Source organism: Alosa pseudoharengus, unplaced genomic scaffold (assembly GCF_046254945.1).
Source record: "Alosa pseudoharengus isolate Yale_2024_CS ecotype anadromous, Long Island Sound unplaced genomic scaffold, YU_APseudo_1.1 YU_APseudo_1.1_scf_24, whole genome shotgun sequence".
In the NCBI taxonomy this organism is placed as follows: domain Eukaryota; kingdom Metazoa; phylum Chordata; class Actinopteri; order Clupeiformes; family Clupeidae; genus Alosa; species Alosa pseudoharengus.
Window position 1 is genome coordinate 11326282 of NW_027468689.1, and position 20000 is coordinate 11346281.

The 20000-nt window shown below is 44.7% G+C and overlaps 1 protein-coding gene across 2 annotated transcripts in view; it reads right to left on the minus strand.

Moving 5' to 3' along the window:
• Positions 1-20000, minus strand: part of pdlim5b (PDZ and LIM domain 5b) — a 77527-nt gene that overhangs the window by 8086 nt on the left and 49441 nt on the right. The window contains exons 5-11 of one of the 2 annotated variants that reach the window (XM_076303137.1): positions 16831-16850; positions 15110-15130; positions 14862-14876; positions 14244-14425; positions 11163-11193; positions 7013-7137; positions 3195-3384 (exon numbers count right to left, since the gene is read on the minus strand). In XM_076303137.1, coding sequence (XP_076159252.1) covers positions 3195-3384; positions 7013-7137; positions 11163-11193; positions 14244-14425; positions 14862-14876; positions 15110-15130; positions 16831-16850 — 584 coding nt within the window. The remainder of the gene's footprint in view (positions 1-3194; positions 3385-7012; positions 7138-11162; positions 11194-14243; positions 14426-14861; positions 14877-15109; positions 15131-16830; positions 16851-20000) is intronic. The other variant, XM_076303135.1, reaches the window with a different exon arrangement.

Below are 20000 nucleotides of genomic sequence, written 5' to 3' on the forward strand. Positions count from 1 at the left end.
GCCACGTCCAGCTAGGATGTCAACGAGACGGAGAGGCCGTCTCAGGGAGTCAGCCGGGGGGCCGCGGCCATTGTGTGGGGCTGGTGTCAGTTACACACCCCAGCCCAGAGGGTGACTCTGAGGGATGGAGAGAGAGAGAGAGAGAGAGAGAGAGAGAGAGAGAGAAACAGAGAAGTTGACAGAGATGAAAAGAAAGGGAAAGAGAGAGAAATGATAACGATACAGAAAGAAAAGGGGAGCAAGGGAGAGCAAAAAAGAGAAGGAAAAGCAGGAGAGAAATAAAATGTGAAAGAAAGAAAGAGAGATAGAGAGAGAGAGAGAGAACAGTCTGTGGCTCTGAGGGCTGCAGAAGGGCTGAGGGGCAAGAGCAGATGAAAGTGAACTTTAATTACAGAGGGCCGGCCGTCCGTCTAATGGACTAATGACAGAGGCCCGCCCCTTTTTTACCTTATTTGATGTACTTTCTGGTACCTAATTATGATGACTCACAGAAATGAATAATAAAAAAAAATCTAACAAAAAAAAAAATTACAGAGGGCCGGCCCTGTGGCCGGTGGCTGAAGCGTCCGTCAGGCTGGACTAATGAGCCAGAAGCGACTGGGCAACAGTGACCATGCGGCTCTACTGGAATCAGCTCATCATAGCACAGTGGAGGTGGAAGGCTCCACAGCAGACAACCAGAGGAAGTCAAACGTGTGAACAAAGAATAGATAACTAGAAATACAGTGTATTTCTCCAAACACTGTTCTAGCAGACAGGGAGGACACCTACTGTACAGTAACACACTTTCAGGCATATTGGCCATTCCTTCAATTCAATTTCATTTTATAATGTAGAGTGCATGTGTTTACACTGGAGTATGTTTGACTAACACAGGGGTGGGCAAACTGTTTGGCTCAAGGGCCACATTGGGTTTTGAAAATTGGCCGGCGGGCCGTTCAAGTTAGATCTGCTGCAAAGGAGATAACTAAGAGTAGGCCTATCATCTCTATTTAACATGATGTTTTGACATTAACATTGTAAATGTTCTCTGAGGAGAGTGAAAAGCAGTTTGCAGTAAAGCTAACCAACATCGTCTCGCAGGAAAAAAAAACAGCCTGATAACCAAATGAAATGCTCGGCGGGCCGGATCCGGCCCACGGACCGCAGTTTGCCCACCCCTGGTCTATCATTATATCAGTGTGTTATATATGTGATCGAGTGTATAATATACAAATATATATACACCCCTATTTAAAAAAAAACTTTTTTGTTCAGTAAAAGTCAATGTGCTGAACTGGGTCTGTTGTGCAACCAAAACATGAACAGCTCATACATTTCCGATGGACCGTCACCTACGTTATAACAGCTATTGTTTTAGTGTATCTGTTTGCACCTAGTAAATAAGCACTTTCAGACACTGACGCTTTTATGTGTGTGTCAAAGTTATGTGTGTGTCAAAGAGTTGCTCTGTTGGGCATAAACAAGATATTCAGTGTCCAAGTGAACACGAAAGGAGCAGAATATAACAGAAGATTCTGTTACACTGATGCTCCTCCGGAAATATATGTGCTGGCTACAGAGCCTTCTGTGGCATATAATGTAGTCCATTATGGCCCTTTCTGTAAAACCCCGGTGTCTGGGGTGAAGCCATGGACTTTTTCTATTTCCATGATTGAGACCGGACCAAGGCTGCGGGCCATATGGCCTCAGGTTGGCCCTGGGGTAGGACAAGGCCGAATCGGCGCTGAGCCGAGGACTTTTGGAATGGAATACGACGTAACACTAAAACTGGAGAAACATAAAAACAGACTGGCAGCATTTGTTAAGGGTTGCCTTGCAACTTAAGTGACTTTGCTTATTTTTGTAAAGAAAAACAATCTATAGTATATAAAAACATAGCAAAAGAATTAAAGATACAGCTTCTTACAATGGTATGACTTTAAATATCCTTGTAATAAATTTGACGTATGCTCGCGGTGTCGTTAATAAGCACTGTTTAGACATTTCTAGCATTGTTAGCTAATGTCCCTGATGTCACAGATCCATATGGAAACAGCACACTGAGGCCATGCACCGGTGTTTACTGTGAGACCGGGGAAAAGCCTTGGGCCAGCCCCAGTCCTTAATGGAGGGTCATTAGAGTCCTATTCTGCATCGGCCCCTGTGTGTGGTGTGCCAGGTACAGTAACAGTGTGTGTTCCATGCTTTACCAACGGGTAGGTACATGAGCGGTGGATTGCTGTGATGACACAGTCTGTTATGGGCAACTTACTGTTGTGATTGACACAGCTGTGTGTTGTACTGTTTATGTCTATATGTGTTTAGATAGATAGATAGATAGATAAATACTTTCTTTTTTTATCTGTCATATGTAGCTTGCCATTCTCGATTTTTTTAATGTGCTGTTTTTATTTATTTTGTATTGTACTCTGAAATCATTGCTAAATTTCGTATCATATCGCACCTGATGATCTCCTAATAGGCGACACACATATATATTTGTACGATAAATTTCGTATCGTATCGCACCTGAGTACCACGTTGTAGGCGGCACACATATACTGTATATTTGTATGATATATTTCGTATCGTATCTGAGAGAAAGTGGAATAGAACATTATGTCCAATATTCCAATATATGGTTTAATGTTCTGCATTATGTCCAATATTCCAATATGTGGTTTAATGTTCTGCAGTTCTCATTAGTAGGTCACTTTGATACTAAAAGTATGATTCTATGTACTGACTGTATGATATCAGTACTGTCCCTGTGTATATCTGTGTGTGACTGTGTTTAGAGATAAGCAGGAATATTATGACTTTGCAGTGTTTCACTGTTCTGCATGGCTGCGTCAGTAGCTTTCTGCTCCGGATTGCCAGGCTGCCACTAATCAGGGTCTGATTCAGTGTAGTCCACGTGAGATGGGATGACCAACGGCATCTCCTGTCAGCCTGGAAGGATACTTAAACTCTAACTATTTCCTTGTCTAGTTAGAGCAGCTGATGGATCTTTAGGTGAAGTCATGCTGTCTCTCCCTTGATGTGCATCATTGTAAATAAACTCTGTTCCTGATTTTTCATACTATTGGTCTGACTGGGTCTCTATTAAATCTATGGTATCAAAATTACCATCATATCGCACCTGATGACCACGTTGCAGGCGGCACACATATACTGTATATTTGTATGATATATTTCGTATCGTATCGCACCTGATGACCACGTTGCAGGCGGCACACATGGGTGTGCGGGTCCCGGCCGCCACATGCTCGGCGCGCTGCACCAGGGAGTCCTGGTCCATGGGGTGGGGCTGGGGGGCGGGGCGAGCCGGAGCAGGCTTGGGAACGCCGCCACCGCCGCTCACGCGACCGAACGACGGCTGGACGCCTGCTTTGGTCAGACCTGAGAGTAGGAGAGAGTGGGAGAATTAGAAAGTTTAGTGCCAGACACACACACACACACACACACACACACACACACACCCATACACACACGTGCTCGCTTGCACCCACACACACTTACACACAAAACAAACAAACATAGAGACACACACTAGCACAGGTACTTCCTCAGAGGAATGCATCTTCCTTATGAGGAGTAAAAGTAGAACTCAACTCAAGATTCACACACGTTGTAAATGCATTACCAAATCCCATGGACCAGCAGACAGCAGAATAGGACTACCTTTCCTCAAGAGCTTGATTTCACCTATACCAGTGTGTGTGTGTGTGTGTGTGTGTGTGAGTGGGTGTGTGTGTGTGTGTGTGTGCATGTGTGTGCATGTGTGTGTGTGTTTGTGTCTGTTTGTGTGTGTGTGTCTGTTTGTGTGTGTTTAAGAGTTAGAGAAACAGAGCTCTGTGCTGGATATGCCCTGAGAATCCCTCCAGCTTCTTTCTGTCAGTATTCCCATCTGTCCATCTGTGAATGGAACATCCACACCACCCGCCACACACACACACACACACACACACACACACACACACACACACACACATACACACACACACACACACACACACCTACACACACACACACACACACCACAAAAACAAAGGGATTGCTTTTCTCTTCCGAAGCCCACACTCTCCTAGCACAGGAGGAGGCACCTGGAATAATAACCCCTGGCTCCGGAACGCCAGGATAGGAATGCTGGGACAATTCTGTCCTTCTTTTACCCCTCCGGTACAGAGACAGGGGGGGGTCAAAGGTCAAGTCCCTGAAGAGGGGAAATACAGAGGGTTTTTTTTGAGAGAGGTGAGTGTGTGTGTGTGCATGTGTGTGTGTGTGGGGGGGGGAGCAGAATCAAAGATGGGACTTTCAGGGGGGTCAGGGATCGAGGGTGTCCCCTCAGCTTCCTCATGGGTGTGTGTGTGTGTGTGTGTGGGGGGGGGGGGGGGGGTGTGCAGAGGACAAGAACAAATGGGAAAGTGGGACTGAAAGAAGAAAAGAAGAGAGAGCAAGATAGAGGAGAGAAAGAGAGAAAGAAGAAGAGCTTGGAAGAAGGAGAGAGAGAGGAGACAGAAGAGGAGGAAGAGGAGGAGATAGTCTAGAACAAGGCAGAGAAAAAGAAGTCAACGAGACGACATCTCTAAGGACAGAAATGTCCTGAGCACAGCGGGAAGAGTGAACCAGATGGAGAGCAAGAAAGGAGGAGAGGAGAGGAATGAATGGCACAGTGTGGTGCAGCAAAGGTCTTATCTCCATCTGATTAACATCTGGGGGATGTCTCTTCTGACACCGCCAGAGGCCAGGGAAGCTCAGCTGGAATAAAGATGTGTGTGTGTGTGTGTGTGTGTGTGTGTGTGTGTGTGTGTGTGTGTGTGTGTGTGTGTGTGTGTGTGTGTGTGTGTGTGTGTTTGCCTGTTTGTGTCTGTCTGTCTGTCTGTTTAGATGCTGACTGAAGTGATTTTTTCCATTGAAGGGCCCACACATTTCTCCTTCTTGTGAGAGGCATTGCACCAGCCCATTCAGCAGCTTCTTCAGAAGTCTTTGCCGCCAGATAGCCATGTCTGTGCTGAATCCAGCACTCTCCCTTCCAACACCTGCATCAACACTTCTTAGCAACACTCTCCTCTCATCCGCATCCACAGGACTGCTCCCTCCGGTAGGGAAGTTCACTAATCCAACTCATTAAACTTCTATCCAAAAACTTCCAGCTGGGCTGTCATGGAGGGACTCAAGAGTCGTTTGATAAACTGCCCGTTATTGTAAGACGGAGCAAATTAGAAGATGGAGATGAATTATGATTCATTCCTCTACTTTCATCTACAGTCTGGCAAACAGACACAACAGCTGGATCCTTTGAGTATGCTTATATGCATGTAAGTACACAGGCTTTATCTCTTGTCTACCTCTCTGAGTTAACACAACTTGCCTACTTAGGCACTCTAAGGCTCTTGGCTCATCTGATTTTCCCTAGGTGTTATTGAGAAGTTTTTGAGTCATATTCAAATACCTCAACACATGGTACCTCAATCAACACATACTTCATAGCTGCATCATTACAATTAATTAGATCAGGATGAAGAATTTGAATTTCCCCTTGGGGATCAATAAATTATTTATCTATCTCTCTTTCTATCTATCTATCTATCTATCTAGACCCCATGTTATGCTAAACATGTTATAGAGTTAAGTACACAGCTATCCATACTACTAACTAACTACAGAAATCCAGACCCCATGTCATGCTAAACATGTTATAGAGTTAAGTACACAGCTATCCATACTACTAACTAACTTCAGAAATCCAGACCCCCGTCAAGCTAAATATGTTATAGAGTTAACTGTCCATACTACTAACTAGGCACCTAAAAGTATTTGTCCTTTTAAATGTGTTACAGATAATGAGGCAGCATATATTTTTCTAAGGCAATGCTGCCAATACAATTTAAGTCAGGAATCTTAAGAAGTGATGTGCCTGATGACTGCTAATGCAACATGGTGAGAGTCTATGTTCTGGTAGCCCAACAACCCAGTACCCATATTTGAGGGAAAAAATAAAAAACGTTTTGTTTTTCAGGAAGCTACTTAAGTCCAAATGTGAGGTTTGCTGCTGCGGGGATCATTTGCATGAAATGGGTCCCACATGTCCAGTACAGGGTGAGCTAGCTCAGCTTTCTGAGGTCTGTCTGGGTGTGTAAAAAGGGACAGTAATTTTCCTCCATTATTGGGGACCATCCCCGGCCACACAGTCTGGAAGCACTCTTAATATTCACTGACAGACTCTAATTAGGCAGATTTTCCCCACCAATCTTCTCATGCCAACCCCAGGAAGCCTGTCTCCACATCCGTGACCTCTGACCTACTGGATCTACAGGGCTTCTGCATGTATGGTTGTTACATGGCTTGGGGGCACATTTTGCTTTAGAATCCCAAAGCATTGCACACCAACAATTGATTACTCAAAAATTACTGTTATAATTGAGAAGCTATATGAAAACTACATCCATGGTTACAAAACTACTATCATGCCTGTTATACACTTCACGTGTTTAAATCTCGAAATTCACAATGCGTTATGAAAGTATTTCACATGAGATTTCCACACAAAAGTAGTTGTCCTTTGAAATGTGTTACCCAAAGGTCACAACTTCAGGGGCAGGAAAAACTTTCATGCACATCTCAACTGCTGTGCAAACTGCTGTCTTTGGAAAGCATGCAGTGACACCTGTTGGATATTTGCTGAACTGCACCTCAGTCTAATCTGATCCCAAGAGATGCTGGCATTTTATCACTGGTGCCAGAGAAGAGAGAGTGAGAATCTCGCATGTTACAAAGCAATTTCACACTTTGTTTACCCACACCGACCGAGGAGAATCTGGAATTAAACGTCTAACAGGGTGACCTCACACAGCTCCGTCAAAATAAAACCTCGCATGAGTGACTCCAGACCTCCTAACCTGTCTGACAAGAGAAGATATGGATCTGACTTCATCAGCATGACTTGATCATTTGTCTGTGTAGAGGGCATAAAGGGTCTGCGCGTACTGAAGAGTTCTAGAAGCTTCTAGGCGTTCTGGGTTCTAACCTGCTGTGCTGCTGGACTGCCAGGGCTTGGAGGCAGGTGGGGCCACTCCGTTACCATGGCGAGGGCCTCCAGAGGACACTTTGGATTTCAGGGGAGCACTGGAGTGAATATCTTCGACCACTTCACTGAGGAGAGAAAAAAGAGAAGGGTTAAAGAGATGATGAAAAGAAGAGCAGAGAAGAGAAAAGGAAAGACAAAAATGGCTGTACTGTAAAACACTGACAGAACATCATCCAATTGATTTAGAAGAAGTCCACAAAATATTATAGATACAAATGCATTTTCTTTAGACTCAGTCAAGATTTACTAATATGCGCTAAACTGACAATTATGGTTATGGTTATGGTTATGGATTTGGCAGACACCTGTGTCCAAAGCGACACACAAATACAAAACATAATATTGAAAATTGAACAGGGAACAGATTAGAATGTTGGTCAAATAAAAAAATACACAATCTAGAGCTCATTACATTCCTACCATACTGGACACCATCTGTTGCCAGATATATTATGAAGGTTGCATGATTCCATGCCTTTTTGTAGTGTTGAACCTTAGGGTGATGCCAAAACTAAAACTGAGGTACGGCCATGTTTAGTCACTTCTAACCCCCCAATAACTGATTCCTAATGTCCGACCTGCATGCTGCACCAACCTGGACTTGTCTTCTCATCCACACGCCCCTCAGCCAGGGGTCGGCCGCTGAATCTTTCAAGAACTTCAGAACTTACTGTAGGAACTTTTATATCACAAGTGCACATCCAGCATACAGTCTTTTTCAAACCCATCTTATCTAACTTGTCTCATGTTATCTTTAGCCTAGATGAAGTCTAAAACTTCATTAGAACGCCTACGTAAGCACTGTGTTATATTTGAAGACATTGTGCTGGCTTTGTGGTGCCTTCAAGTAAACAAACGAGTTTCTTCACTGACTTAAAGGATCAGTTTTTTTCTCCTTGACTGAAGCTGTGTGGGAGATGTGCCGAGAGTTCACACCATGGATAGGCCTCATCATAAGTGACTCTACTGCTGGGAGCACAATAACTCAGGACTCAACTCAGCAGCTGAATAAAAAAACTAATTACAGAGTGCCACAGACAGAGGGATGGGAATTTAATGAGCACATATTATTTTTGCCACAAATGGCAAGATCTACAAGAGAATTGGGCTAAAGAGGATTAATTAACATGGCGCCTCTGATGCTAAACTTGTTAAGAAACTAGAACTCAGTTCATTAAATGCAGAAAAGTTCGTTTAGGAGATTAAAAGTTAGTTCATTAAAACAACCACTTTATTTGCTTCCGAATGCACTTTAGTGCGACAACTTAGTCCTGAGGCTACTGTGTGATGTTAGCATTTCCAGCTAACTTCTGTCGTACTTAGCCACCACAGAAGCCCACGGCCTTTCCTCACCAAATCATTAGCCTGCAGTGATGTTGCACTATGAAAGACTTCTGAAAGAATGAACTGATACTGCATGAATGTGCTAAAAGTTGAGTTGGGGTTAGCCTGAATAAAACCTAAAGGCTGCACTTTATCATCAGTCATCCCACAATGAGGAACAGGATAAGTCATGTGTTATAGACCAATCACCCCACACCGCTTAACAGGATAAATCATGTGTTGTAGAGCAATCTCATGGTCAGCAATACCAACCCAACAGACACAGGAGGCATCACGGTCCTAGCCATGTTGGGATTAGCAGATGTTCAGGCAGACACTGAGGCAGAGAAACTGTGTGTGTTGGCACTCACTTATGAATTCTGAAGGTTCTGGCCTTACATTTTTAATGGAAGCCAGAACAAAACGCTACATAAATCTGTGAACCTGGTTTAACCATTCACTGGATATGACCTGTAACTCCAAGCATAAATATCAATGAATGTGATGTCCAGTTCTCACTTGTCTGTGTTCTCACTCAGTGACTGCAATCATTCCTTTACTCTACCAACCAAGTGCAAAGACCTGAATTAGACACAAGGTGGCGCCATCAGTCAGGCTCATTATGAGACCTGATCTGAAGAGAAAAAGCCAGTTCCATTCCCACGCTAATTATGACTGACTCAGCGAACCACCTGCACTGCTGTGTACAGAGGCTTTGAATGGAGCTTACAGTAAACACATTATACATTATAGTGTTTAAAGTCTCTCAGACAATGCCCCACAAACTTGTCTTCGTGAGACATTGCAGCTCTTGAGTTAGAAAATCAATAGCACATAATAAATAGCTTTGTGCTTACTTTATTCAATTGCCTAGTTACAGGGCTGACTGACCTGAACAGGTTTTGGGATTCAAAATCTAAACTTCACTGAGAGACAAAAGGGCGTGGCCACATGTGAAATAACATCATTTTTGCAACGCTTGCAGAAGAAGAAGGAGCCAAGCTACGCAGACACCAGAAAGAGAGAGAAGAGGCAAAGCAATAGACCAGAGAAATCAGAGGCACTTTATTGACAAAATCCAGCAGTTTAACAAACTATCAAACTATATGCTAGTGCAGCTGAGGGGGAAGAAAGAGAAAGAAGGACGTCGCAAATCAGGAATTCTATTTAACTCTCTCAGAGGACAGAGGGGAGAAATTAAAACACATTTCTAATCACAGTGAACAGTGTGAAAGACTACAGGGGGAAATAAAAGTTTTCTCAGAAGAAGCACACTCACTCGTGGGACAGAGCACTTAAACAGACACAGAGCTCATCACTGGCTCTTGACTGCATTCACACATTTGTCCCTCTGGGCACTAATTTAATATTCATTTCCCAGGCATACTGTAAATCATTAGCCACTTTTTTTTTTGAATTTAAGAATGACGCACGCAGTGTGCAGCACTCACACACACACACACACACACACACACAAACACACACAAATGAACATATGCACAGATGTACGCACGCACACAAGCACACACACACATACATGAATACATGCACATGTGTGTCATTTTTATGTGTGTATGTATGTGTGGGTGTGTGTGAACACACACCCACACATAAATACACACACAAAAATGAACATATGCATACACAGTCGGAGACACACACGCATACAAAGTCTCATACCACTGTACACCAACAAACACACACACACACACACACACACACACACACACACACACACACACACACACACACACACACACACGGGTCCTAAATTACTGCACGTTGAGCACTCTGGCTGAGACCCCATGGTGCCAGTCACGGAGCTTGTTGTACATGGGCCCCACCACCGCCGGGTCCACTTTGGTCACCCTGGCAACCGTGCAGACGGATCGTGAGAAGAGGACAGCGGCACGAGGAACGAGGAGAGGACAGGACAGGACAGAGGAAAGGGTCAGCAGCGAGGAAATAAAGAAGAAAGTCATTAGACCAGAGGAACCATTTGAACCATATTGAAAGAGAAAAAAAGCAAGGCTGGTCACAAGTGCACACATGCAAAAACACGCTAGCATGCAGAGTCTGACACGCATCCACATGCGTACACCAAACACAACGGATAAACATGAGGTCTGTGACATTTATCCAAAATGTTTTTTGTGGTTAGCCGTCATTACACTCAAACGGGCCATGCAGAAAATGACGGTGCTGGTTTGAATTATGAGGCCAGCGTTTCCAAACACAGGCCCTTTCTCCCAGAGCCAACCGCTTGTCTCGCTAATCTGCCTTTCGGCAGACAATCCCAAACATCTCGGGCGGCAAAACTTGGTTGTGTTTTCCTGGAAAAACTCAATCTCCCATAATCCCACATGATTAGCCCACAGAAATTTCATGCCAGCCTATTTGTGCACACAAACTGGCTTTTGAGGGCAAACTTCAGCAAATTAGAGCATCTCACTCTTCCAGGTGGGCCCAGCCTGGCTGCTGGTCAGGCCTATCATCAGGCCACTCCTGCGGGCCCCTCAGATGTGGCGGCCCGCCCTACCCCATGGAAGTCTCCGAACCACACCGGAAACTGGACTCACGGCCCAGGAAAAACCCCAGCCGCTGGGAGCGTGACGGAGCCCGTGTTGGCGGAGCCCGCACGGCAACATGCCTAGCAACAGTAACGACAACACTCGGGCACCAGTCACGCTCACATGCGTGTGGAGTGAGCAACACGACCACAGCACCAGAGCCTGTGCAGACAGACCACCACCATCCAGCCACTTACTTCTTTGCAGAGCTGTTCTCTGGAGCTTGATCTGAGGAGACAAGAGAGAGAGAAGAGAGAGAGAGAGAGAGAGAGAGAGAGAGAGAGAGAGAGAGAGAGAGAAGAGAGATAAGTGACTAAGTTCCTCCATACATTGGAAATGGCAAGTAGTGAATAAACCGTATTACACTGGTGCAGGGCCATGAGAATAACAAATCATGGCTTAGCATAACATGAGTTTGACAGATTATGCTGTGGTTGTTCAAATTTTGTAAGAAATTATTTATTTTTTTACTGATGCTTTCAACTGTGTACAGAAAGCTTGTGCTTTTAAGGTTTTAGCAGTGAGCACTGGTTAAGAAACCATTGAATTATTAAACGTGTACAGTGTTGACCCAAATGACCTTATCAGATTTTTAATCATTGCTCAACATGTAGCTAAGTAGCTTAAAGAGTAAGTACATTGGATTTGCAAAGTTTATAAAAATAGATTTCTGAGATGATTCTCGGTGGTTTGATACTACAGATCACTTATAATCACTAATCGTGCTGAACTTGAATCCCTTGTTGTGCTGACCAGTAGAGATCAGGTTACACCAGCAGATGAAAAACGTAACGCAGTCACCACACCACAGCACGCTCCTTCTTCTGTCATGTGGTATTTTCTTTAGCCTAAGTTAAATAAGGTTCATCTGTGTGTGTGTGTGTGTGTGTGTGTGTGTGTGTGTGTGTGTGTGTGTGTGAGTGTGTGGATATCTATCTGAGTAAGCACATATACACGTACAAGCTATTTGCCGGTGCATACGTATGTGTCTGGATGGGGTAGTGTGTGTGTGTGTGTGTGTGTGTGTGTGTGTGTGTGTGTGTGTGTGTGTGTGTGTAGGTGGGGGGAACATTCTGAGGTTGCTAACCTACCAGGCAGCATCCCCCGTCCAGCCCAGCTGTGCAAACACACTCGCGTCCATCTGCATAAATCTGCAGGCCTCAGGCACGTTGCCTTGGCAGCTGCACGTTGCACCTACTCCCTATTATTCTACCTTTAGCAAAGCCTAGAATAACCGCTGGACCATCTGAGCCAACCTCAGCACCAGTGGCCTATCTGCCCACATTTAGCTTTTTAAAACACGGGAGATTTGTCCGGGGGGAAGTGGGGGTGTATATGCCTAGTTGGGATTTACAGACTTCCTGGTTTCCCTGGAGAAATAAAAATAAATAAATAAAATGGTAGGGTGCCCAGGGATGACCCCTTAAAGTAAGGGAGAATCCCAGACAAAAAAAAAAGGATTGTTGGCAGGTACGACCAGTGGACTCAGTGAACACTAGCGAATGTCGTTATTCACACACTCCAGCACAAATGAGCCACAGGGCATCCCCCTTGTCGCATATACCCAGTAGAGCTGCCAGGGCTTAGGGGCAGAGTGGCACTTTAAGCTTGGTGCCACACGAGTGTTGACAAGGCAGGAACACAGGGTTGTCGTCTATAGCCTGGCACTGTGCCCGAGTATCATGCCATCCTTTACAAGAACGCCATGTGCCCGACGTGTCTGTGGATGAATGACACCAGGTTTACTGTGCCACTCCGTCAGTCCCTGCATTAGTCTCTGGCAGCCTGTGTGTGTGTTCCGTCATGAAGCCTGTATGAACCCCTCTACTTGTGGAGCTAGCATACTGCACACACACACACTCGTGTTTTCTCTCTCTCTCTCTCTCTCTCTCTCTCTCTCTCTCTCTCTCTCTCTCTCTCTCTCTCTCTCTCTCTCTCTCTCTCTCTCTCTCTCATCATGACTGATGAGTTTAAACTGATGCACAAGCTTTTCACATCATGAGACACACCGCTTGTCCTCCCAGTGCCAGAGCCTGTCTGGCCAAAAGATGACCACGTGTGACCACTGCGCTCTCTGAGGTGATGCGATTCAGGTGGGTGAGATAATTTATTATTTATTTAGGAGAGGCGCTATAATTGTGCAGGGGAGACTAAGGAGCTGAGTGAGGAGAGGGCGGCCCCTCGGACTGTCTGTCCGGCTACACCGGGTGCACAACTGAAACTCTCCATTCTCAGAGCATAAAAACTAGAGAAGACTGGTCTCATTTTGTACGCGCCGCTATCACGTCTGGTGTAGCCAGTTCCATTGATTATGGTGGACAGCTAACTGTTGCAGCAGACGCAACGCGAACGGAACTGTATTACAGACCACCACCATACTTAGGGTAGGAGCCAGAGGAAAGATGGAGTCAGTGAGGATAGATGTGAAAAGAAGAAACCAGTTCAAAAGAAAAACTGTGGATAGGAGTGGGTAAACAGAACCCACATCTAGCACACATCTAGTACAAATGGAAATAGAAAGGAATGGGAGAGATGGAGGAGATGGAGGAGCTGAGAGGGTGGAGACGAGAGATGGAGAATGTGGTTGATTAACGCATGAGAGAAAGTGGAGGAGCAGAAGAGGAGGAGGAGCAGGAGGAGAGGAGGAGGAGAGAAGCAGAAGAGAGGAGGAGGAGAGGAGACACACCAGAGTCTGGGCCTTTTATTGTTCGTTTTATTGTTTTATTTCATTTTATTTATTTTGACCATTCTATCTACGCTATTTCATATTTATTTATCTACTTTATATTATAATGTAATAATTTACATATTCATTTTCATCCGCTGTGTAGTATTGAACTTCATTTGTGGCCATGTGATCTTGGCTTCACTGTAAATGAGGGCTCCATTCAATGAGCTCTCCGGTAATGAAACAAAGGCATCAGCACTACTACTAAGTAAGTAAGTATAAGTATATATACTCTTTTGATCCCATGAGGGAAATTTGGTCTCTGCATTTATCCCAATCCGTGAATTAGTGAAACACACTCAGCACACACAGTGAGGTGAAGCACACACTAATCCCGGCGCAGTGAGCTGCCTGCAACAACAGCGGTGCTCGGGGAGCAGTGAGGGATTAGGTGCCTTGCTCAAGGGCACTTCAGCCATGCCTACTGGTCGGGGTTCGAACCGGCAACCCTCCGGTTACAAGTCCGAAGCGCTAACCAGTAGGCCACGGCTGCCCTATGCACCTATACTACTGCAGGAGAGGAGGGCTGGGTGGGTGTGTGTGCGCGTACCGTTCTCGGTGCCGGTGATCTGGGCCAGGATGCGGAAGGAGCGTGACTGGGTGGTGCCGGTGCGCGGGTGCCAGTCCTCCGTGTCCTCCATCAGCCGCTTCTTACTGGCGTCCGGCGCTGGCGCCACCGGGGCCGCGACCGCCTCACGCTGCTCTGCCGTCAGCACCGGCTTCTTTGCCGTCCTGAGGGAGAACACACACACACACACACACACACACACGCATGCACGCACACACACACACGCACGCACGCACGCACACACGCACGCACACACACACACACGCACACACACACACACACGCATACACACAGCAGGGGCTAATCAGTATCCTCAATACCACCACTGTCATCACTATCATATCAGTCTAATTAGCATCACCATTTTAATTTGTCCCATCATCATAATCAAACAGTCCACCCTCCAGATCATAAACAAACAAACAATAAAACACTATCAGATTATTTTAAAAATACACACAAACATAAATACACACATGAATACAAATAGAAACACACACACACACACTCACACAAACATACATATACACACGCACATGCACACACACACACGCACACGCACACGCACACGCACACGCACACACACACACACACATGTACCTGGGAGGAGTTTTCCTTCAGGTGGACAGAGAGCAGAGAAGAATGGAATGCAGCGGAGGAGGAGTGTCGGAGGAGAGGAGAGGAGAGGAGGGGGGGGGGGGCAGCAGTGCAGGTAGGGGCAGACACAGAGGAGACGCAGAGGAGAACCAGAGGAGGAGGACAGAGAGATTTGCACAGATAAACTAACCACATTACTAAACTAAACAAACCAAATTCCTCTACTCTACATCCCACGAGAGACCACTTACTTCAGGATACTCTGGGGGCCACTGGGGGTGGGGGGGGGGGGGCAGAGGAAATAGAGCACATCGCATTTTTAAATTCATCTAATAGAGCACATCAAATCAAAACAATATCTGGATGCAATCCAGATGCAATTAATTACAATCAACCAAACACGAAGTCATTTTAGCAACTGAGAAAACAGACGGGTGTTATTCTTAGGAAGACAATTATGTCATTATATCTGATTAAGTAGGTATGAATGAGGAGAGGACAGAGATCTGTGATGGAAATGTAATACCATTACTATGAGCCACAAAATCACAGGGAAATATGTGCCATTCCACTGTGAGTAAGGAAATTAGTTATTCTGGCTTGTTTACAAAACTCTGACACTTCAAAGTTAGTGGTCTGTATTTCTGTCCATGCATATGCACACACAAAACATTTAAATTGCACATTCAGCATTGCTTGTGAAGACTCCAAACACCATGGTGTTAATTATGGCTTATCGCCACTAGGTGGCAACTGTGGACCCTGTTTAATTAGCTGACTGATAAATGAATGGAAACCATTTTTAAAGACTTTCTGAGCAAACACCGCTTTGGGTGTTTAAGAATACAATTATCACATACGTATTGTGTGTGTCTCCACACATGATATGCCCATGTCTGTGTATGTTTGAAAGGAAGTGGTGTGATGGAGAGTGATGCACTAAGCATTGCTATTAATACACAGCAGAGTATCATGTGTAATTAATCGCAGGACTTAAATAAACACACTGACAGGTCAGACGGACACCCACAGATGCTGACCACTTGTTCTGCACCAGGGCCTGATGACGTGAGGGACAGGCTGTGATAGGGTACTATAGTGCCGGATCCAGCGCTACGCCGCTCCAGGAAATAAACAGACAAGCCATTAGGGTCTGAGGTCAATGTTGGGGTCATAGAGATTTAAAAAGTTCGAGCACTTAAAATTGAATCCATTTAAATTGTTTATTCTTTTCCGACTGCGTCTGAGTGGAATGATTCACACTTGCAGTACTCAAGTGAGGGAATGCTAACTGACGCCAATTCTACTCCAAGCCAAAACAATAACTCCATTTAGCCACAACTAAATAATCTTTCATCTTCTCTCTTACGTCAAGAGAGTTCTTGGGCTATTCATCTCCAAACAGCAGCTTAATGATTAGATTTATGTCGCTGTCGAGGGAGTGGTGCTGAGATGCTTCTGTAAACTAATTAGCTAACGACAACAGCGAGGGTAGCACAGCTAGCCGCTAAACTGACTGCAGGTCAGGGTTATGATCGTACAGAGAGTTGGGGAGAGTAAACCTCAGTGGCGGGAGAACTAATATGTGGTCGTGACACACAATGACAGCTGAACCCTCTCCATTCCATCAGCTCGACACACACACACAAACACACGAACACACACGCACATGCACAGGGCACACACACACACACACACACACACACACACACACACACACAGGGCGATGCTAACTAAGAAGTCTTAGTCACAGGATGGAGGTGGGGTTGGTCTTCACCAAGTATGCGTCAATGCCACTGCAGTCGGAATGCAGTTATAAGTTATGAGTGCAGGGGTGTTTTGTTATATTCAAAAACACTCTTACACACACACACACACACACACACACACACACACAAACACACACACACACACACACACACACACACACACACACACACACACACACACACACACACATAAACACACTCACTTGGTCACTACTGGCTGCGTCTGTTGGGAGAAGAGGGAAGTGATAGGACGAAAAGACAAAGAAAGATGAAAGACAGTTTTATAAATAGAAACAGAAAAAAGGAGGAACCCCTCAGAGCTGCTTGACAGACATGTGGATTCAAACACTCACAAGTGAGTACACACATAGACACACACAAACAAACACACACACACATGCAGTTTCTTACCTGCACAGGAGGGTGAACTCATTGTGAAGTAACGTTAAGTTGTAAGATTAAAATGGTATGAGGATGTTTACTAAACACATTGACTCAAGACAATCTATAGTATCTATATGGGTGCAGTGAAGTGGTGCTAACGGCACCGCCTGACAATCATTTGGCCTGTGTTCAAACCTGCCGTTGCGAGTCTGTATCGCTTTAGATAAAAGCGTCTGCTAAATACCAGTTAACTTTATGTCACTATGTTTGTTTATGTTTGCAAACAAATTATGCCATTATCCATCAGCTGAAATATAACCAGAGCAGGTTATAAAACTCAAATCAGTTCCCATTACAACACTGTGACTAAGAATGTGAAGTGCCAATCATCTCAGCCTCAGAGGACGAGTGGAGTCTTTACCAGCCACTGAATCATCTACAATCCATCTACAACTTCCCCAAGATGCAAAACCAGGTCTGCATTCTAAATATGCTCCCGTTCACTACAGAATGCACTACATAGTGAATAACTAGGAAGTGGCTATTGGTGAATAACTAGGTAGTGGCTATTAACTACATAGTGAATAACTAGGTAGTGGCTATTAACTACATAGTGAATAACTAGGTAGTGGCTATTAATTAATTAATGGGGCGGTGGTAGTGTAGTGGTTAAGGAGCTGGGCTAGCGTGCAGTAGCCTGAAAGTTGTCGGTTCAATTCCCGGCTTCCACCGTTGTGCCCTTGAGCAAGGCACTTAACCCCAAGTTGCTCCGGGGACAATGTGATCCCTTGTAATATAGCTGACATGTAAGTCACTTTGGTCAAGAAGTGTCTGCTAAATGTAATGTAATGTAATGTAATGTAATGTAATTAATTACATAGTGAATAACTAGGTAGTGGATATTAGTGAATAACTAGGTAGTGGCTATTAACTACATAGTGAATAACTAGGTAGTGGCTATTAATTACATAGTGAATAACTAGGTAGTGGATATTAGTGAATAACTAGGTAGTGGCTATTAACTACATAGTGAATAACTAGGTAGTGGCTATTAACTACATAGTGCACTGTAGTGAATGAGTGGACATTTTGAATGCAGACAAAGTAAAGCTGGTTTCTGGGTGGCCACAGAAGATATGACTGACTGGTGTAACAACAGTAAGGGCTTTCACATTTCAAATGCTGATCAAGTAGATGTAAGGTCACCAGTATGAGTAAGAACCAATCTCAAGGTCACTCTCAAAATCTCAGCTACGGATGTGAATAAGAATCCAGTCCCTTAACACTGTAATTATCTCCTAAACTGAACCATACACATTTATCTGGAGGAGGACTGTGAACCCATGTGAAAACAGCATGGGCTAGGCTGTGGCAGCTACTGTACATTCCCATATGTCACAGACACTACACATTTTGGATTTTCCATCACTTTTCTGTTCCATCACTGAGTAGATGTGAGATGACGTGACACACACACAGATGTCCACTCTCAAAAACAGAACTACCGCTGGGAATGCGCGGTATCAGTTCACTGTAATTATGTCCCAAACTCAACAGGCCCGATGTATCTTGAGGAGACACTATTGGAAACAACTGGCTATGGCTGTGGGCACTAGATTCCCATGTCACTGACATTTTCCGTCACTTTGGACTTTCCATCACTTCTCTGTTCCATCACAGAATAGATAAGATGACACACACACACACACACACACACACACACACACACACACAGACACAAGGTCGTGACAGGCCATGGAACACAATCACAGATGCTTCCCCTATGTACAACGTTCTCACACACACCCCATAATGACCACAACAAAACTTTATGTCAACAAATAAAATACCTCATATCTCCCACCTCAACCTCTAAATCACGAGAGCAAATATATGCTTGTGCATGCTTTACTGTGTTCATATAATCCAATATCCATATGTACTACATAATTCTATATTCAGCTCTCAATAAAATGGTATTATACCGAGATGAACATGTTCCAGGTGGTAGTGTCTGACAAAAAAACAAAAAAAAACAGCATCTGTTAGTCCAATCCAGCCGTTAACAGCAGGAGTTACTGCCCTGGATGGCTGCCATTATGTTCCTAGCTTCTCCCCCTGTCCTCGTAGGTAAACAGCGGTGCGGTTAGTGTCCTTCTCAGCTGTTATGGCTTCCCGCTAATTACAAACAAGTGCCAGGCGCATCACACTAGCAGGAGTGGAGAGTTTTGCAAAGCCATTGGCTCAGCTACCAATTAAAAGAAGGTGGGTATGAGGGACTCTCCTGACAGCTGCAACTCTAATGGTAGTCATTACCAGGCATACAGTACAGCACTTCTATAAAGACTATTCAAACAAGTATACTCAACAGTGCTGTGTTATAAATGTTACAAATGACCTCGAGCATACTTTTCTCAGACAGATCCTTTTCAGGGGATGTAAAAATAGGTGTACACCTCAAGTGAGAATATCTGCTGAACTTGTCTCCAAAGGGATAGTGTTGTAAGAGCCATACATTTGTGTTGATGGAATATTGACTTTTGAAAGATCAGAAACTTCACGTTATCACACTGTATGAAGAAACACACACTGGCGGCACAAATGTTATGTTTTCTCTTCTGATGGCTTCCCCTGAAGAACCTCCACAGAATGCTGTGCCAGCATATATTATTACTGTACTCTCTACAAGAAGGCTGTCATCACAAGATGATTTGGGAGTCCAGAAAGACATGGAGGCAGTTCTAGAACTTGTTTTTCACTCCTGAAGTTCTTCACACTGTTTTGCGACCATTACTTGTGGGGGCTGTCAAAAGCAACAGTGCCTGGGCGGTCTACACGTTTCCTGTATCTGAGCGAAAAGCACGAGTCTTACGGGGACACCTCCTCGCCCTTTCACACAGCCTCGGAACTCGGCCAATCAAACCATCACGCCCACCAGCCGAGCCAATCCAAACTCCCCGCCCGCGAGCGCAGCCAACCAGATCATCCC